The 19,631-nt window shown below is 48.4% G+C and overlaps 1 protein-coding gene and 1 non-coding gene across 2 annotated transcripts; both read right to left on the reverse strand.

Moving 5' to 3' along the window:
• Positions 1–462: 462 nt before the first annotated feature.
• Positions 463–18,472, reverse strand: LOC118365773 (cyclin-dependent kinase 12-like). The gene is made up of 14 exons (XM_052490843.1): positions 16,396–18,472; positions 12,739–13,446; positions 12,000–12,179; positions 11,630–11,769; positions 11,091–11,261; positions 10,809–10,998; positions 7,814–7,870; positions 6,923–7,024; positions 6,477–6,554; positions 5,566–5,682; positions 5,305–5,436; positions 4,846–5,069; positions 4,207–4,650; positions 463–2,385 (listed from the first exon to the last, which is right to left on the reverse strand). Exons 1-14 carry the CDS (start codon positions 17,652–17,654, stop codon positions 1,961–1,963), a joined length of 4,227 nt encoding a protein of 1,408 aa, XP_052346803.1. The 5' UTR covers positions 17,655–18,472; the 3' UTR covers positions 463–1,960.
• LOC118365817 (small nucleolar RNA SNORA5) lies at positions 12,287–12,423 on the reverse strand. Its single transcript, XR_004821814.1, has one exon. It is a non-coding gene; the product is annotated as a small nucleolar RNA SNORA5 (small nucleolar RNA).
• Positions 18,473–19,631: the final 1,159 nt, after the last annotated feature.

The raw sequence follows: 19,631 nt of genomic DNA on the forward strand, positions 1-19,631 counted from the left end.
TGTTAAATCCACTTAAATCAGTGTAGATGAAGGGGAAACTGGTTTAAGAATTTTAAAGCTTTGAGACAATTCAGACATGGATTTTGTATGTGTGCCAGAGGCTGAATGGGCAAGACAAAATATTTAAGTTCCTCTAATAGGGTATGGTAGTAAGTGCCAGGCACACTGGTGTGAGACAAGAACTGCAATGCTGCTGGGTTTCATACTCAAGTCTCCCATATGTATCAAGAATGGTATACCACCCAAAGGACATCCACCCAACTTGACAACTGTGAGAAGCATTGGAGTCTACATGGGCCAGCATCCCTGTCAAATGCTTTCGACACCAGGTGGAGTCCATGCCCCGATAAATTGTGGCAGTTCTGAGGGCAAAATGGCTACAATTCAATATTAGGAAAGTGTTCCTAGTGTTTGGTATACTTTGTGTACGTGATAAGAGAATAAATCACATCACTTTAAAACTTTCTGGTCGCATGATTTCCTTTAATAAATTGAACCGAGAAAACACATATTACAAAATATCATCTTTTACAGTCACATGGTCACATGAAACCCAAAGCCAGATCTCTTCCCAATTTCTCCCTTCCCAAAACAAAACAAAGGAAACACAACCATGGACCATCGTTTTAACATGTAACTTTGTCTTTAAAGTAGAAAATAATCACACAAAACGTATTTGCTGCACAGAGTTAGGCAGGGAGGCAAGAGATAACACAAGGCTATCAGAGATCATCAGGGAAAGCTTTGGAGAGAGGTGTGTGTGTGTAGGTCTATAGGTGTCCAGTCACTATGGGTTTGGGTGACCGGCTTGCTAGCTGTGAACAGGGGGTCAATGAAAGACTAGTGAGTATAGTAGAGCAGTTAATGACACAGTGTCAGAGTTTGTGTTTTCTGCCAGTGTGTAGCAGAGGAAGTATGAGGGTTAAGAGAGGCACACAAATCTGTTATTAGAGAGCGCGAGCGATCGAGAATGAACATGTTCATTTCTACATGGGAATGCTAACTGAGGCTGACATACATAGATTGAGCGAGAGGAACAACAAGAGGAGATAGGACTGAGACCCAAATACCTTATTTTACAGTACCTTTGACCAAGGACACACAAGGTATGCTAATTTATTTTGAGCCATGCCTTCTCTTGTTAATGTGCCTTCCCAGAACAGAAGAAACAACTCAACTCTTCCCGTGTGGGCAAAGATCATTCGGGGGTTGCTAAGGACACAAAGGAGGCACGAGGTTGAAAGTCAGGAGCCAGCAAGCATGATGAGACTGACTGAGTAGTGAACTCGCTCGCAGTCCCAGTGTTTCACATCTGTACCCCCAGTTAACCACCTCTACATTTCAGACTTGTTCTTTGTTCCACCGGTGTCATACATAGCAGACACCAACCACCACCCATTCAACCGCAGATGAAAAGGAGTGAGGACACCAGACTCCAAAACCCACTGATAGCCTCGGCGTTAGAGGGCACCGCAGTAGACATAACAATCATTTGAGTTGCAAATTAAACAAAAGAAAATCACAGCTGACCACATTCCATGTGAGGAACCAACTTCTTCCGCAAGTCAGGAGGTCCAGGGGGAGGGGCAGTGTTAGTGATCGAAGGGCGTGGAACTTTGTCCCACCCCCAGGTCTATAACCCTCACCAAGGCCCAACCCCAGTCTGTCTAGAGTGGGACTTAGTTTGTCCTTTAGCCAAACCAACACTGGCCATCTTCACAATAACATCCTCCAAATATCCAGACCCAAAGACCTGCTCTTTTCTCCAGACTAACAATCTCACAGCCATCTACCTCACATCTTCCAATATACACAACCTGCTCAGGTGAGCTGCTCTTCTGTTCCCACCTAGAGAGACTGGTGTATAGTATCATCATTATCAGTAGAGTAGGAGTCCCTGGCTCCTGTCCCTGTAGGTCGGCCCACTCTACCCAATGTCTCTAAACAGGCCCACCCAGGATCAGCGAGCTGTCCTGTGGGCAAAGCGGAGGTCCTGGTCTTTGGGGAACTGTGCTGGGATAGCAGAGGCAGTGGGTTCCATGCCAGTAGGAGGCTCTCTAGCAGGGGATGGTTTGGGGGAGTCAGTCATCCAGGCAGGGGGTGGCTGTCCCCGGACAGGGGTGCCCACAGCGGGGGAGTGGTCCCTGCTGCGCTGGGGGGCCCCAGGCTCTGGGTCCTGTTGGGAGATGAGCTGCAGCAGGGCGGCTGCCACCGCTGGACTGATGTCCTGGCCGGGCCCGGGCAGGGGTTCAGAGCTGGGCTGCTGCTGGCCAGGAGAGAGGAGGGCTGAGGGTGGAGGGCCAGGCGGAGAGGGGGGACGTCGCTCGGAGGATGGAGGGACCTGATTTGTTCCAATCTGCTGCTTCCGCTTGGTGACTGCACAGTCTGAGGGGGGAGTCAGAGAAAACAAGACAGTCAATCGGATATTTACAAGAAGCACAAAAGCAGACGCAGTTACAGTGAGATTTCACCTGGACATTTGTGCCATATACACTACAGACACATTTTTATTCAATTCCCTTTAGTGAAATGTCCCAGGTAAGTGTTTGTGAGTGGGGTCTAGACAACGTACAGCTGTATCTCCCACGGTGGCCAGCAGAGGGAGATCATGTACCATTCCTACCTCACCATCCAGTCAACAATGTCGTCTCAGTTGGATAAATGTTTTCAATAGGCTACTGTAGAATTGGATGACTAAAATGTGTAGCTTTCACGGGTTGATAATGCTACTAAATACTACAATTGTGATTATGATAAGTGTTCATTCTCAAAACTAGTCTGGAATTGTGCCACCTACGTAATTCCTCCCCTCTCGGTTCATGGTATGTCATAAAAAATCCTTACGTAGGTGTTTAAAGTGTACCAACATTTTTTTTAAATGTTGACAGACAAGTCAGAATGTTGAGAGATGATGGAATATCAAAAGACCTCACGGTGACCTAAATAATCAACATAACATTTATTCACACACACGTATGTGAACAACAAAAGAAAGACGCAGGACATGGGGGGGGTTTACAACAATAATAATTGACTGGACCAATATAGCGCTTTTCGAGACACCCAAAGCACTTAACATAGTAGAGGGGAATGCTCACCTTAGGGTTTGTTCAACCCTGACAGACACTCAGTTATATTTCAACAACAATACGAGCATGGGTTATTATGGATAGGGAGGGGTAAAAACCTGAAGTTTGGGGAGGGGGAGAGGTGCATAAAGAGAGATGCCTTCTCAGTCTGCTGCCATGGCTACCGGGAAACACTGCTGCTACAATTGTTTCCTAGGCAACAGGGTTGTTGCTTTAAGTGACAACAGTAGGGTGACTACGGATACAGACTACAGAGGAGAACGCTTTACCAGCGTTGGATGATTCCGAGGACTAATGTAAAAGCCAACATACAAACATAAAATGTAAAATGTGTGATTTTAAATAAAAGTTAAATGAAGGACATGCAGGTGAAGTCTAAGGTTCAAAACATTTATTTTTGCTTGATAATTTATTAGACTTTCTTCATAAAAATGTGGACATTACAGACGGGTTTTGAATCAATATATTTTTATGGAAGGAAGAACAATCCAAGAAACCTGCTTTAACAAATGGAGAAATGAGAGAGAAAGAGGGAAAAGAAAAGGGGCAGGAGTGAAAGGGTGAAGGGGAGAGTGCAGTGGGAACCATTGTCTTTCTAACGCTGTAAAACTACAAACCTTCTCTTAGTTTACATTCACACCATTGACAAAAGTCCTTGTGCCCAAAGCCCAGTCCATGTGACCTGGGCCGTCCGAAGCCACTCTGGTAAGACATCTTGAGGACTTGCCAACTTCATGTATGGTATGCTCCCACCTATGTGTGACTGAGTGGGTGAAAGTAGCCTTTGGAAGTAGGAGACGGGTGAGACAGACAAAAGGTGGGTGGGGGTGAAACTGTTGGTGAGAGGAGGGGGGAGAGGTGGTGGGTCTAGACAACATAAAACTTCCTCAAAAAATATTTAAAGTAACCGTGGAATCTTTCTTTCGATTTGCCATTTAGTTAAGATCTTTCATCTCATCAGCTCGTTTATAAAGTAATTTACAACGGCTTTATGGTAAGCGGGGAAATACTTGGATGACAAGATCCGCACCATGACAAGATCGTCCACCAGTCTCCTGTGAGATCCCCTGACCCAGTGCTCTCTGCCCCTCCCCCTAGAGACTGAACCCAGACTTGCCCTTGCGGTCAGCAGTGGAGGCTGACGAACCGCGAGTCACCGCCTCCTCTGATTGGACGCCATTGCTCTCGTCGCCTTGCTCCGCCCCCTCGGCCTGCGGCTTGATGAGCTGGCCCAATAGGAGGGCCAGGAGGTTGGTCTGGTCATCCTGGCTGAGGGGCGGCTCGCTGTGGTGCGGGGAGGGCTCCTGAGGCTCTGGGGGAGGTTCAGGGGGCTGGGGCCTAGCCGGACCCTGGTCCTCTGAGGCCCCCCGGTGGTGGGAGGCCTCGGTCAGGGCAGACAGGGACTGGCTAAGGGTCTCTAGCTGCTGCTGGCTCTCTGGGTTGGAGGAGACGTTGAGGAGCTGGGCCATCTGAGGCAGACTGAGGTCTGTCTGTCTCTGCAGCAGGTTCAACAGTACAGCCAGCTCTGTCTGGTTCAGCTGCTCCGCCGCAGCACCCAGGCCTGATGGGAGAGAGACAATGGTCACACATACTGTAGACAGCAGCCTGCTGAGAGCGTATGGAGACTACATGCGTTCACATTATAGACTTACAACAACCCTCATCTGCCTGTGCAGACACTATCTAACCAAGGAGACATTTGGATAAGGGTATGTTCTTCTATAGTAGCGAATTGTGACTACTGTTTCTGCCTGACCTGCTAGCTCATTGGCAGAGATGGCTGAGGGTGGTGGTCTTCCCGGCGGAGGGGGCGGGGCTCCAGCTGGGCTGGCTTGGGGCCGGCTGTTCTCTCCACTGGAAGCCCCCGAGGGGTCCTTACGGGGCACTTTGGGCACAGGCACATCCTCGGGCAGCCCGCTCTGACGCTGGCGCCTCCGTTTCTTACTCCACAGCTCGTGGCAGTCCTGCCAGTGAGGGAGACTGGAGAGAGAGGGAGAGAGTATGATAAAGAGGCAAAAACAGGGTGATGAAAGTATGAGGGAGAAAAACAGAAAGAAAGGCTGAAGATAAGTGTATGGTATATAAAGCGAAGAGGGGTGTTGGGTGTGACAGAAAGAAATCAATAATGGTTTGGGAGTATGGTGGTGGATAGTTTGAGGTTGTTCTCTAGATGTAATGGGCCCAGGAAAGGACAGGGCAAAGACTAGGTCCTCACTTGGGCGGGGACATCTTGCTGGGCTCCACGTTACACAGGAAGTCACTATTGAGGGCCTGTTCGGCCGTGCAGCGCCGCGCAGGGTCAAGGGTCAGCATGCGGTCCAGCAGGTCCAGGGCCTGAGCAGGCAGACTGACAGAGAGAGAGATGAGAGCGTGCGAGTCAAACAAATAGCATCAACAACTGATGTACTGCCGCAACTATCAGATTGATGAAAGGACTAGAAAATCCCATGGTGTGTATGTATGTCATGTTACGTACAAGGCAAACTCCTCGCGTAGCCGTCGGCGGTACTGTTTCTTGGGCTTCATGGTGTTGAAGTAGGGCAGCTTGATGACGTCAGGCCAGGCAGCGGGACACGGGCTCCCACACAGACGACTGAGACAGAGAGGGAGAGAGTTGGAGCTGTGGTAAACATGGACTGTATCCCAGATGGCAGCCTATTCCCTATATAGTGCAATGCTGTTGACCGAGGCCCTTAGAGCTCTGGTCAAAAGTAGTCCACTATATAGCAGGGGTATTCAACTACTATTTGAGAGGGTCCAGTTTCACAAATTTCCTAGGCGGAAAAGGCCCAGATGGGCAGCCATTTATCAGCGTAGTAACAAACCCCAACATCAAAACCCATACAACCCAAAATGGTTCACACGCCTCTTGTTGGCGAGGAGAACATACTTTTTACAAGCTAAATTCCTGCAATTCTACACATTTTGCCATGTCTTATGTGTGTTCATATAATACTCGCGTGACTCAATAAAATCTAAAATGGGGGACCAATGTGGGTCGAGGCCCCCGGGCACATCATTTGGCCATGATAACTACAAGATTTAGGTAGCTGGGTCAACTTACCTCTCTAGTTGACATCAACTGGACATTTATGACAAGTTAAAAACAGCTCTTTAAGATCGGTCAGTGAATGCCATGAAGAGGAAACCTGCCCATGCACTTCCAAATTTAGAAGTCACACTCAACAGCAGTAGGTTGAAAGCCCGACTGAGTTCCAAAAAACAAAAGTAAGTCAGGACCCGCGTTAAGTATTGACCCCATTCTGGGTCTGGACTGCGGTCTGCCTGTTTAGTATGGCGGCTATATAAGAAATAGGTTGCCATGTCAGACAGGATTTTAACGTGGCCATGCAGTCTTCCAGGCAGCAGGGGGCAACAGCAGCATACCTGATCAACTCTAACTGCAGCAGCTCCTGATTGGCCTGGAAGATGGGCTTCTTGGTGAACAGTTCTCCCAGAATACACCTGTGCACAAACATTCAATGGACAATGTTGATAACGCACATAAAAATGTAAATAAAGGATTTACCAATCTTGAGTTAGGATTTGTTAAGAGTGATAATTCATTGCCAGTCCTTAGGTTTAGAGCTCCGACTACTTCAGTCAAAATGATATATCCGTTTTATAGTGACACCATGTGGAACAACAAGGTAAGTGCAATCTGTTTTCCTACGTAGAGCATGTTTGATTGGAGAATGTGTGTGAATGAAATGTGTCCAGGTACATGGCAGTGTGTGGGTGAGTCACGCTGAGCTGTGTGTGTGTGTGTGTGTGTGTGTGTGTGTGTGTGTGTGTGTGTGTGTGTGTGTGTGTGTGTGTGTGTGTGTACTAACCCGCAGCTCCAGACGTCGATGGCCGGAGAGTACCTCTCCTCTCCCAGGAGGAGCTCAGGGGGACGGTACCATAGCGTGATTACTTTATTAGTGTAGGGTCGACTGGAGAGAGCAGGGAAGGGAACATTCAGATAGAACATGCAGATACAGTACCAGTACCTCTACTCTGCCCTCCAGTGCCCAAACACCCACAATGCATCACTCAACAATGGGCTGATGGAGGGAGAACCTCTTTATACAGGACACAGCACCACCAAGTGCGGAATCATTGGAATAGATGGGTGTTTTCATTCAGACTGCCTTTTCTCAATTGGATTTGCTCAACTCCAGCGTCCTCTCTCCTCCGTCTTCTCTCGCTTTCTTTTGAAGAAGGTCAAAGGTAATCGAGGAGAGGTGAGGGAGCGTGGATGAAAATGTGCTTGTATGAAATGAGACTCCTCCACTCACAGATCATGAGGCAAATTAGGTTTACATTGGTGGAACCCAAAATAAATGTGTAAAGTGATCAACTAAACGAAGTAGCATATTGTTTGTGTGCATGCTTTTCTCCTCCAACAAAACAAAAGCGGATTCAAAGGGGGTGTGGCAGGTATCAAAACCTCTGTGAAGGACTCTGGTAGGATACACATATGCCTATCCTCATGAAAGGTGGCTATCAAGGAGGGAAGGACACTGTTCCGGTCGCCTACTAACAAATTGACATTTCCCGTGTCACAGAGGTCGTCGGACAGAGGAGAGAGGGTGGAGGACGGGGCTTTTTACCCAAATGAGAAACGGCCAGTGTGAGGGTCACAGTTTAAAAAGGTATGAACCAGGGACAGGAAGGACCTCTGACTTTATGATGATGTCACCGTTGCGCCGAAGCAACTTGAAAAAATCCAAGTCTCTCACCTTTCCTCCGAGTTGTAGAGGCGGGCCAAACCAAAGTCAGCCAGTTTGATCTGACCACTGTGCGAGGAGAGAGATAAAAGAAGTTAGAGACAGAGAATCAAACTCAATAACAACTTATTGCATTTCTACAGCTGTTAACTTACACAACCCTAACTACAGAAGTGAATAATTCAATCACAACAGCGAGGCAGAGGAAAGGGCATTTGAATTCTCATGGTAGAACGTTGCACATTGAAAGAAGCACCAATCAAAAAGGGAAAAACCCAACCTACTATGGCTACAACAATCATTTCAAACAACTCCCTCGTGTTCACGACTAAACCCACACAAACTGCTACCGTTGCCATTACCATAACATTCTAGGTTCGTGGGCCCATTGTTTATACCAGGGACCGGCAAAGCTATGCTTTTCCCTCCTTGGGGAACTGCTTACATTAAACGGTAGACTCAGCGAGGTGACGTAGCTGTTGTCAAGTTCCATGACAACTAAGAGCGTTGAAGCGCGAGGCTGAACTCGGCCGCTGTTTTTGTCCCGTAGATACCACGTTGTAGCAGCGTGAGGCGCAGAGATACTCTGTGTGACGGGGAAGTCTTGCGTCACGCTCATCTCACGGTGCTGCCCGTCTTCTCGTTGAGTCTACCTTTAAAACTAGCACTGTGGAAGTGTATCATTTCAAATGGACAGTGAACCATCTCAGCGACCAGCCAGCAACATCTCACGGACCGGCCCATGGACCAGGGGTGAGATGTTGCTGGACCAGGGCTGAGATGTTGCTGGACCAGGGGTGAGATGTTGCTGGACCAGGGGTGGAAAAAAACACGGTTCCTTCCCTCCTTCTGAACCTATTAGTGTTGTCACGACACCAACATTTAACTAATGATACTATACGAGAGGGGAAATCAGTGGCCTAGCATCCTGTTTGCCCCGTCTCCCGGACGCTTGTTCCCGTTTCCTAAATGTTCTGCGCACGTGCTACGCAAAGAACCGGTCACTGAAATTCACACTTCTACTAAATACAACGCATTGCATTTAACTGCATAGAATGGCTGATTTGCTCATATTTGCAAAGGCCCTACCTGTGATTTGGCTGGAGGAATGGGGGGACATGCATAATGATCTGCATGTCATTGTAGCAGTAAGGGGAAAGCGCTGCATGACACATTTACTCTTCAGTTAACACAGACACAGTCCCTCACACACACCGTCTACCTCTCTCACAAACACACACACACCCACTGCTCCCAACTTTTAAAACGTTAGGCACCAAACAGAATTTAAGGAGCCCCAGAAAGAGACATTTGATATAGTTTAGGCTTACAATAGGCCTACCTCTATGAATCTAGCTTTGAAGCACATCTCGAGTAGCAGCCCCTTCTCCGTTCTTCCTGTGCCAATCAAATTAGCCTAAAGCTACTGTCAAGTTACCAGATTGTTAGCTAGCTAGGTAACATGACTGAACAAAGTTAAAGACCCCGGATTCGTGTTAAAAAAACTACCCGCGACATGGTTTGTGAAATTATATCAAATGCGCACGAATCCCGCTAGAAAGACAAAACGTTATCTCCGGTAATATTGCTCAGATGTTTGGTTGTTGTTGCAGTTTAGGCTAGAGACAAGCCGTTTTCTTTGCTGCAATGCCTGTTGTGACGCGGTGCTCCATTTCCCCTCTCTGACACTCAGAGGCTGTATGACAGTGAACTCGCAAAGTCTACTCTGACTGGCCTGTGTTCTTGGTTAGAACAGGCGACGAAATGATACAATGTATCAACATTGCTTGAACTGAGCGCTGCTCCAATGTAACACGCGTACAGATCTAACAGAAGCCATCGGGGTCTGCATCCACGCTCGCATTCACGGCTAAATTATATTTGAAAAAATAATGGAGGAATAGATGAGCATGAAGAGGGGATGGAGAGAGAAGCAGGTAGGGGATGCTGAGAGAAGCAGGTGAGTGAGGGCTGGTAGGGGATGCTGAGAGAAGCAGGTGAGTGAGGGCTGGTAGGGGATGCTGAGAGAAGCAGGTGAGTGAGGGCTGGTAGGGGACGCTGAGAGAAGCAGGTGAGTGAGGGCTGGTAGGGGACGCTGAGAGAAGCAGGTGAGTGAGGGCTGGTAGGGGACGCTGAGAGAAGCAGGTGAGTGAGGGCTGGCAGGAGACGCTGAGAGAAGCAGGTGAGTGAGGGCTGACAGGAGACGCTGAGAGAAGCAGGTGACTGAGGGCTGGTAGGGGATGCTGAGAGAAGCAGGTGAGTGAGGGCTGGTAGGGGACGCTGAGAGAAGCAGGTGAGTGAGGGCTGGTAGGGGACGCTGAGAGAAGCAGGTGAGTGAGGGCTGGTAGGGGACGCTGAGAGAAGCAGGTGAGTGAGGGCTGGTAGGAGACGCTGAGAGAAGCAGGTGAGTGAGGGCTGGTAGGAGACGCTGAGAGAAGCAGGTGAGTGAGGGCTGACAGGAGACGCTGAGAGAAGCAGGTGAGTGAGAGCTGGTAGGGGATGCTGAGAGAAGCAGGTGAGTGAGGGCTGGTAGGGGATGCTGAGAGAAGCAGGTGAGTGAGGGCTGGCAGGAGACGCTGAGAGAAGCAGGTGAGTGAGAGCTGGTAGGGGATGCTGAGAGAAGCAGGTGAGTGAGGGCTGGTAGGGGATGCTGAGAGAAGCAGGTGAGTGAGGGCTGGTAGGGGATGCTGAGAGAAGCAGGTGAGAGAGGGCTGGTAGGGGATGTAGCTGGCTGATTATAGCCGCCATACGTGATAAGCGCATGAAAGTGAAGTGGACATTATTGGACCTGTGCATACAAGAGACTACTGGCTGGTGCTTCAATTCAACAGACTTTATAAACCAAACTGACTTTATAAACATTTTCTAACAAGCAGCGGGTTCTTTAGATTGGTAGGGCTGAAAGATTCCGTAGTCTCATAGGAACGTTACTACGGAATGTTAAAATGTTGGTATCATAAGTGCCATGACGTTTTGCTACCGTGATATTACCATGCTACACTAGTACCTGTTGTTGAGCAGTATGTTGGAGCACTTGATGTCTCTGTGCAGGAAGTTCTTCTTGTGGCAGTAGTCTAGCCCCTCCATCAGCTGTCTCATGAAGCTCCTCACGTGTTCCTGGGAGAACTGACACAGCCCCGACTCCAGCAGACCCATCAGGTCATGATCCATGTACTCAAACACCAGGTAGAAGGCACCTGACAGGACAGGCAGGGGTAAGGAGGATCCGCATACACACGCATACAGGCACAGACATACACCAAGCACAACCCCCCCCACACACACACACCTTTGTCCTTCTTGAAGTCGAGTGCGTCCTGTTTGTCTGTGACGATCTCCTTCATGTTGACCACGCTGCGGTGGTTGAGCTGGCGGAGGATCTTGATCTCTCGGATGGCCGTGATGGGGAAGCCCTCCTTCTCATTGTCCAGACGCACCTTCTTCAGAGCCACCAGCTCACCTGGAGGGCAGGTGGAACAACATGAACATTACGTCACTGTCCAATGTAGGAGGGTGGATGAAAATGTCCGTTTAATGGTAGCAACTCTGTCGACTGTCCTGATCAGAAGATGAATAAACGAGCTAAATAAAAAACACATTTGTCCGATGTACACGGACGCCCAACAGAAATGTGTCTTCTGCTTAATTTCAAATTCCTCTGAAAGACACGCATAGAGAGGCTGGAGCAAAGGGGACATGGGGAGACGAGATCAGTCACAACACCCCGTGGCATGCACACATACTGCAGGCGTGGGGATCCTTTGAGCCTCTCTCAAGAACAACGAAAACACAGGTATGCCAGTGAAAGGGCGACACAGGGGCTCTCACCGGTGTCTTTGTCCTTGGCCTTGTACACCTGGCCGTAGGTGCCCTCCCCGATAATGCCGATGATGTCAAACTTGTCCACGCAGCGTTTGCCCCAGTCGCTCTGTGTCTGTTTGCGTTCGCCATAGCGTGGACAGCAAAACCTAGACAGGAGAGCCGAGGAGACTTGCTATTAGGAAATGTTTTACCTCACGGAATAAGCCCTTGATGATAACTATGTACTATCTTATGCTTATTTTTTCCCCCTTTCTATTGAAAGGAAATAGGCTGCGGTGGGAGAGGAGTGCTGTGGAAAAGAGGAGTGTAGAGAGGTGGTTTGAGGTGATTGATGAGGAGGAGAAGGGTAGGTTAGGTTGAGCAGATAGGAACTCACTTTGGTCTCTTCTTGAGAGTGGACTGGGGCGGAGGTGGAGCTCTGTAGACGGGGGACTGAGGGGGAGAGGGGTCTCCTCCGGCCAGCGTGGGGGGCAGCGGGAGGTCGATCAGGGACGGCCGATTCCGCACCTCTTTCTCCTTCCTGGAAGACCTCTGAGGAGGAGTGGACTTCTTCGGACTGATGGAGGGAGAGAGAGAGAAAAAGAGAGCGCGAGAGATTGAAGGTAGAGAAGGAAGGAGAGAAAAATAACATTTCATTTCATGAGTTTGGATTTTCTTTTCCTTATATGTCTGTGGCACAAATGTATCCCCAACTACCATGACAAAGGGATGTGGGGCCCATGAACTACAGTTTCACCTCAGCAGCCATTTTGGCCAGCGCAGTCCACTGTAGAGGAAGCTCTGAATTTGACACGGCTGCAAGGAGTTAGTAATGATTTTGAAGTCCCACGTAGGCCTGTTTTGACTACTTGACATAGTCACGGTCTGATGGCAGCTAAACCATCGCCTACAGAGCATTCAGGTAATCTGTTCAGAATTCCAGTACTGTGCTGCAGGCAGGTGTGTGTTTCAGAGAGACTGACTGTTGGGGGAAACCTGAGCCTACAGTAAAGGCCTAATGACTGTTCTGTTGATGACTACACGTTTGCCAAGCAACAGGACTGGGGAGAGGATAGGGGTGGGTGGGTGTGTGGGTGTGGGTGTGGGTCTGTGTGTGTGTACGTTTCATGGCTTACCTGTCCTGGCAGTCTCCCACTAGCATGGGTGGTAAAGGCAGGGGGGGCAGAGTGGAGGTCTTGTGGATGGGTGTCAGGCGGGCAGGGCTGCGTGTGGGCATGGGGGCAGGAGATTTGGACTGGGGGGACGACAATGAGGAGGAGGAGGAGGAGAGGGCTGTGGAGGGTGCGAGGCTGGTCTCAGTCTGGCCCTGGGGTGTAGGTGGCTGAAGTTGGGTGACAGGGGTGGAGGGCAGAGGAGGTGGAGGTAGTGGGGTCATCTGACCGGGGGGCAGAGGGGGAGCAGGAGATGAGAAGGGTGAAGATGCAGAGCCGTGTTCTTCCCCGACAAGAGTGTCCCGGGGCTGGGGTGCACTGGGTGGAGGCTGGAGGTCCGCGGCTTGGACAGTCTCTCTCTCAGGTACTCTCTCAGGCTCAGCTTTAGGGGGGCGTGAGGTGGACCCCTTGGTCTTGCGTGAGGAAGGTGGAGGGGAGGGGGGGCGAGCTGCAGCCACCGCAGCCTGGCGCTCCTTCTTCCTCCGGCTAAGCTCCGCCCCCAGGCTGGAGTTGAGTGGCAGGCGGGAGGAGGGTGGGGAGCGGCTGGTGGGCCGGCTGCTGTGAGACCCGCCTCCCCCGGCAGAGGACGAATGCTTCTTGTTGCGAGAGCGAGAGGAGGAGCGACGGGAAGAGGAGAAAGGAGGCGAGCGACTCCGGGAGCGAACTGAGCGCCTGGAGAGAGGGAAGATGTTAGGAAAACAATAATTCCTTGTTGGCTGCAAGTTCTCTCTCTCTCTCTAAGTTGGGAGTGAGCAGCAAGAGAGAGGAACTCGAAGGGAGGCCATTTGACATTACTGGGGCATTGTGCACTGGTGTATTAAGGTGTTAATAAAAACAACAAATGGCACGTCATTGCAGATAATAACTACCAAACGTGTGTTATGTTTATATAATGAGATAAGACCATGCGGCAAGCTCACTCCACAGCTAGCTTGGCATTTCACCAATTGTGCTATGGAATTGGATCCTTTTCTATAACAACTGGTTTGTAAGTGGTCAACTGGCGGTCACGTGTGTTGGCGAGGCAGGACCCTGATTCAAGCTCAGTTAAAGGCAAGTTCAGGGAGGTAGTGCTATTTGCTAAGATAAAATGAGTTATGTGTAAATGTGGTCAGTGTGCGGTGTCTCCTTCCATATAAGCTACACTTCCCATTCCCTTAGTCAGCATACAAACATACAATTAGGTCAGTCAGGGGAACAACCTTTGCTTTAGTCTGAACTTAAAGTAGCCAATGTGTGTACAAACGTCCTCCGGAAGTCTGTCTTGTGAGTTAACCTCAACATTCCTCTGGCATTAGGCCAAATTCAGACACCTCATCACCATACCATACCATACCATTTTTATCTTTGTGTCCAGTATGAAGGAAGTTCGAGGTAGTTTTGCGAGACAATGCTAACTCGTTAGCAATTCATCTAGCGCTAGTTGGCAACTTCCTTCAAACTGCATGCAGACATAAAAATGGTATCCACAAGTTCATCTGACTCTTGGGAAGTAGATTTTTATTTGAGATTTTACTAGGCAAATCAGTTAAGAACAAATTCTTATTTACAATGACGGCCTCATAAAGGGCACTTGGAAGAAGATGTCACTGACTAAAATAATTAAGTATCCCTTTAACTGTGGAGACAACATTCAAATTCAATCATTTGTTTGAAGGTTAGGAAAACAAATTAACTAGTAGCAAGTGAACATGTCCCTGAGCATGAAGACTTATAAAAGTCTACAAAGTAAATCTAAAATATGATTATTATAAGTTAATAACTGGGACATTGAAGTTAATTAGCTAGACTAAACAAATAGCCTACAGTTAGATACAGGCTCGACTGGCACCCGAGGGACGCAGCAGTCTAAGGTACTGCATCTCAGTGCTCGAGGCGTCACTACAGACCCTGGTTCGATTCCAGGCTGTATCACAAACGGCTGTGATTGGGAGTCCCGTAGTGCGTTGCACAATTGGCCCAGTGTCGTCCGGGTTAAGGTTTGGCCAGGGTAGGCAGTCATTGTAAATAAGAATCTGTTCTTAACTGACTTGCCTAGTTAAATAAAGGTTAAATTAAATGAAATAAAAAGACTACACCAACATGATTCACCAGCAGCATCTTTCAACAGAGTCTACTGACAGCAGAGAACCTTTTAACAGTCACTATGGAGGGCCTAGTTTTATCGTACAGCTATGCCCCCTCCCACCAACAGAAGCTCAAGGTCCACTCTCTGACGCAACACAAAATCAAAATGGCTGAATGTCAACAGCCTAACCCAAGGCTCTCTAACCCTGTCCCTAGAGAGGTACGTACCATCACCCCGCTGTCTGGTTAGTGTAGTCTATCCCCCAATTTATGCCCTCTCCTGTTCCAAAGACCACCACAGCTCCTCATAGGGTTTCCCTAGACTGGAGCACAGGCCTTGCCTGTGTCTGTCTGAGCCCAATGTGATGCCTCACCTGACTTCCATAGGTTTCCCTTCCCCCTCTTCACCACATGGCAAGAGGCAACAACTCCCTGGCAGAAACAGCCCTGCATGTCACACAGACACATCTGAACATAGAATCAATGTCGCTTCCCTGACCATAGTTTTAAATAGCCTATACAGGACACTGCAACCTGGCCTATCCATTCCCATTCCAACACCCTGAGGCTAGGAGCACAGGAGAGGAAGCTGCAGGTACTGTCAGTTACCCATGGCTCAACCTCAGCTGTCTAATGCGCTGTCTCGACCACTTACGATTTAAAAAGGTGCAATATGCAGAAATCTCTCCGCCATTTCCTGTTTGCTAAAATTCTAATAGTTCTCCTAATTTCAGTTTGTGACTAAACAAGCAATGCATCATTGTCCCAACTAAACTCGCTGTGAAATATTGTCTATAACCCAAAATATTGTATTTTCAACTGTTTGAAGCCGGTGTACAAAACCTAAATTAAAAGACGCAAAAACAAAACTTAACAGGAAGCATAGAAATAGCACACACAGAACGTATCTACTGCTTCTTAAACTTACTTTCAATTCGAATGGCAGATCTAGAACTCACATTTCTATGTAAATTTGGTCAGGTCGCCCCCAAAAAATACATATTGCACCTCCTTAGCACACAGACAAAAGAGGGTAGAAAAACAGTAGAAACAGAGTGGCCTGGCCCTGTTCCAGTATTACCAATGAGAACATCAACAGTAACAACAGTTCATTACCACGTTTGGGGCCTTACTGGGTCTCTGTAAAAAGGCACCTTGGGCATTTGTGAGAATCAATGTGTTAGACAGCACTGGTGAATATGCCTCTGTGTGTGGAGGTGCATGCCATGCATACAGTGAGTGAATAACCGACTGAGATTGGGTGGCTAGTAGTAGTCCATAGCTACATGTTAGTATTAGGCTGCATCTCAAATGACACCATATTCCCTTTGTAGTCCACTACTTTTGACCAGAGTCTGGCTGTATCTCAAATGACACCATATTCCCTTTGTAGTCCACTACTTTTGACCAGAGTCTCCTGGGGCCTGGTCAAAAGTAGTGCTGTATAAAGGGAATAGAGTGCGATTTGGTATGAATTACGCAACTAGCATAAATGTGAATGTGTATACGAGGCAAACTGAATGAAAGGTGCCTGGGCCTGGCTAGAATACTCACCGGGACACAGGGCTAGCGCTGGAGGACCTGCGGTTACCATAGGGACTGATGGAGCGTCTCCTTGAGTAGGGGCTGTCGTCTCGCTCATAGCTGGAAGACCTCTGCCTGCTGGCGTAGGGGCTGTCCGACCTCTGCCTGCTCCGCCTGGACATCTCCCTGTAGGGGCTGGGGCTCTGTGGGGCCGGTCTGCGTCTCTGGTGGTGGTAGCTGTCCACCTCCTGGCTGTAACTACCGACCATGGGGCTTCCATTACCCCCTCTCCTTGGGGGGCTGGGGGACTGTGTAGGGGCTGTTACCTTCCGGCGAGGGCTCCCCCTGCTCGAGGAAGGCTGCCCCTTGCCCTTTGGGCTGAACTTGTGGCTCTTTGAGGACTTGCGTTGGCTCCTCTCTGTCCGGACCTTCTGAGAGGCAGAGGTGCTCTGGCTGGCGGTTGCATCCCCCCGACCCTCAAGCCCTTCTCTCTTCTGTGGCTTATCCTTACGAGACTTCCCGGAGCGGCCACCCTCCTTGCTGCGAGATGACGAGGAGGAGGATGTGGTGCTTCCCACACTGGCCGCCATTTGGGCCTGGGACGAAGGGGGCGACTCTCCACGCTTTGGCCCCAAGTCAGCCTCCAGCTGACCCTGACGACGTGACCCGGAGGACAGGGATGCTACAGAGGACAGGGAGGCCACCTTCTCCTTGACTTTCCCAGAGCTCCCTCTCTCACGGTCTTTGCTGCTTTTTTTCTTGGTACTCTGACCCCCTTCCCCAGAGTCTCTAACTTTGTTGGGATCCTTCGACTTTTTGCGCGAGTGTCGGTGCTTGTGTTCCCGACCATCTCTACCAACAGCCCTGCCCCCATCCCCTTTACTATAATCTGGGACAGGTTCTAACCGATCCCCAGACCCTCTCTCAGCAGGCGGGTCCGAAAAAGTATCCGAATCGGAACTTATGTCGTCATATTCTACCAGCGGCTTCACGGCGCTAACGGAAGGAGGCGCTGTGGAGGCGAGCGCAGAAAAACCAGGGCCCTGAGCCACCTCGGACTCACGTCCATGTTTGGCTGATTTATGCCGTTTGCGCTTGGAAGAAGATGGCACTGACGACTTTGACTGGGGGTTACCGTCCTTGCTCGTCATGTTGCCCGCAGAGGTATGAGGCAGGACCAGGGGCTGGTGTAGCCCACTGTTTTCGCTCGTTGTTTGGGGTGGCAGGGCAACGCTACTGTTGGATTCCGGCTTCCTCTTGGTCCCATGGTGTCTATCCGACCCAGGCATTCCTCACGTCAGCGGCGGAACCTCTCCCGAGCGTGGGCCTCTGTAGCCGAGATAATACATTAACGGGAGAGTAGTACTCCGAAATCCGGTAAAATTAGATCCAGTGTTCTAAGCAAGCCGACAAATAGAAATTAGTCTGCCCAGGTTTAGTCCTCACGCATTATCCAAGTCGTTCGGCAGCATGGTTTGTCAAATCAGAAAAATAAAGGTTGCTAGTGCCAAAAAACGCCACTAACATTAAGGCCTGTGCATTCAGCTAGTTAGAGAAACTGGCTGAAAGGCCCAAACAATAAATCGGAGCATTGTGCGCTCTTCTCCGTTTCTATTTGGCTAGCTAGCTCTGTGTAGCTAGCATGCTGTTTGGTAAAAAACGAAAGAAAAAAATAAGTCCCTTTTCTTTTAGATTCCCTTGTCCGGTGCCAAGCTTAGTTTGGGTTTTATTGTTCCTTAGATTTACGGTTTTGGAGTTCAATAAACAAACAGTTAGCCGTCATTAACAGCCGATGTTGTTTCTCGAACAAAATGAAAACTTGACCCGGTTGGTACTGTTTACATGGTCCCTTTTAATATAATTTTATCTCTTGTTAATTTGATATTGATCAGAAATTATAGTATTTTCATGTGCAGTAATTGTTCCAGTTTATTTTTAATGGCTCTGGGAATCAACCAGGCCTATTTTTAGGGCGATGATAGTGGATTTAATAACATCCACAGCCCTGTCAAGAGACGACAACCGCCATTGTGGCTCCTGTTATAAATTCTGCAACTGCGCTCTTATCGTTATCGCCCTATGACTCGTACCGGAAGTCTCGACGGCTGTCATTCTACATGGTAGCTCAGCAACAGCCTATCCCAAAGCGTTATCCAGTGAGCTGCACCGCCAACCGCCCTTGGTGAGACATAATTTTTCACCTGTAGAGGGCCTATTAAATATAACTTTCTTTCCATGAAAGTCAACATTATTGTTTTCCAACTAAATTAGCTAGCTTGTAAATAATTTAAACAACTTCAGAAGTTTTATAACAAAATACGGAACACAAAAACGATACGGGTAGAATAATGTGTCAAAATTGTATTAAGAAATTAAACAGAAAGTGGCCATAGCCCTGTGCAGCCGTCCAACAGCTAGCTATGATGTGTAAATACAGATTACTGAGACCCCGTTGTCGCAAAACATAGCAAACTGACACGAACCGATTTAAAACAAATGTATTTTTTTTTTATCACTCAGTGGTGTCACCTAAAAAAAAACACAACACTCAGTGGTGTCACCCCAACAACCACAGAAATGGTAACCAGAGACCAACTGTTGCTTCCATGAGGTATCAGCACATTCAATAATTATTTAATTTTGCTCCATAATAAATCAGTGCAGTGCTCAACATTAGACAGTTTCTAGTAGTAACGCCAATGTTAAATACATACTAACTTATTTATTTCAACACTAATGTTATCGTAGACCGGTCTCCACCATCAGAGACTTGTGTTATGAAAAAGTATCCATAATTGTATGTTGAAACATATAGAAAATTATCTAACCGATACCTCCATTTCCAACCTGGACTCCAGGGTAGACGTAACATCGTCAACAAAGTCCGGGACACTCAACTTAGTATGTATGATATGTTACATTTCATTAAAAAATTTATTTTACCTTTATTTAACCAGGCAAGTCAGTTAAGAACACATTCTTATTTTCAATGACAGCCTGGGAACAGTGGGTTTAACTGCCTGTTCAGGGGCAGAATGACAGATTTGTACCTTGTCAGCTCGGGGGTTTGAACTCGCAACCTTCTAGTTACTATTCCAACGGTCTAACCACTATCCTACGCTGCCGCCCCACATTCAGTATGGTATGTATTAATTTGCGGATGTCCATCATCCATTTCTATGATATGTTACTACTGCCTTGTTCAGGAGCAGAATAACATATTTTTACCTTGTCAGCTCAGGGATTTGATATAGCAACCTTTCGGT

This window comes from Oncorhynchus keta, chromosome 32 (genome assembly GCF_023373465.1).
Source record: "Oncorhynchus keta strain PuntledgeMale-10-30-2019 chromosome 32, Oket_V2, whole genome shotgun sequence".
NCBI lineage: Eukaryota > Metazoa > Chordata > Actinopteri > Salmoniformes > Salmonidae > Oncorhynchus > Oncorhynchus keta.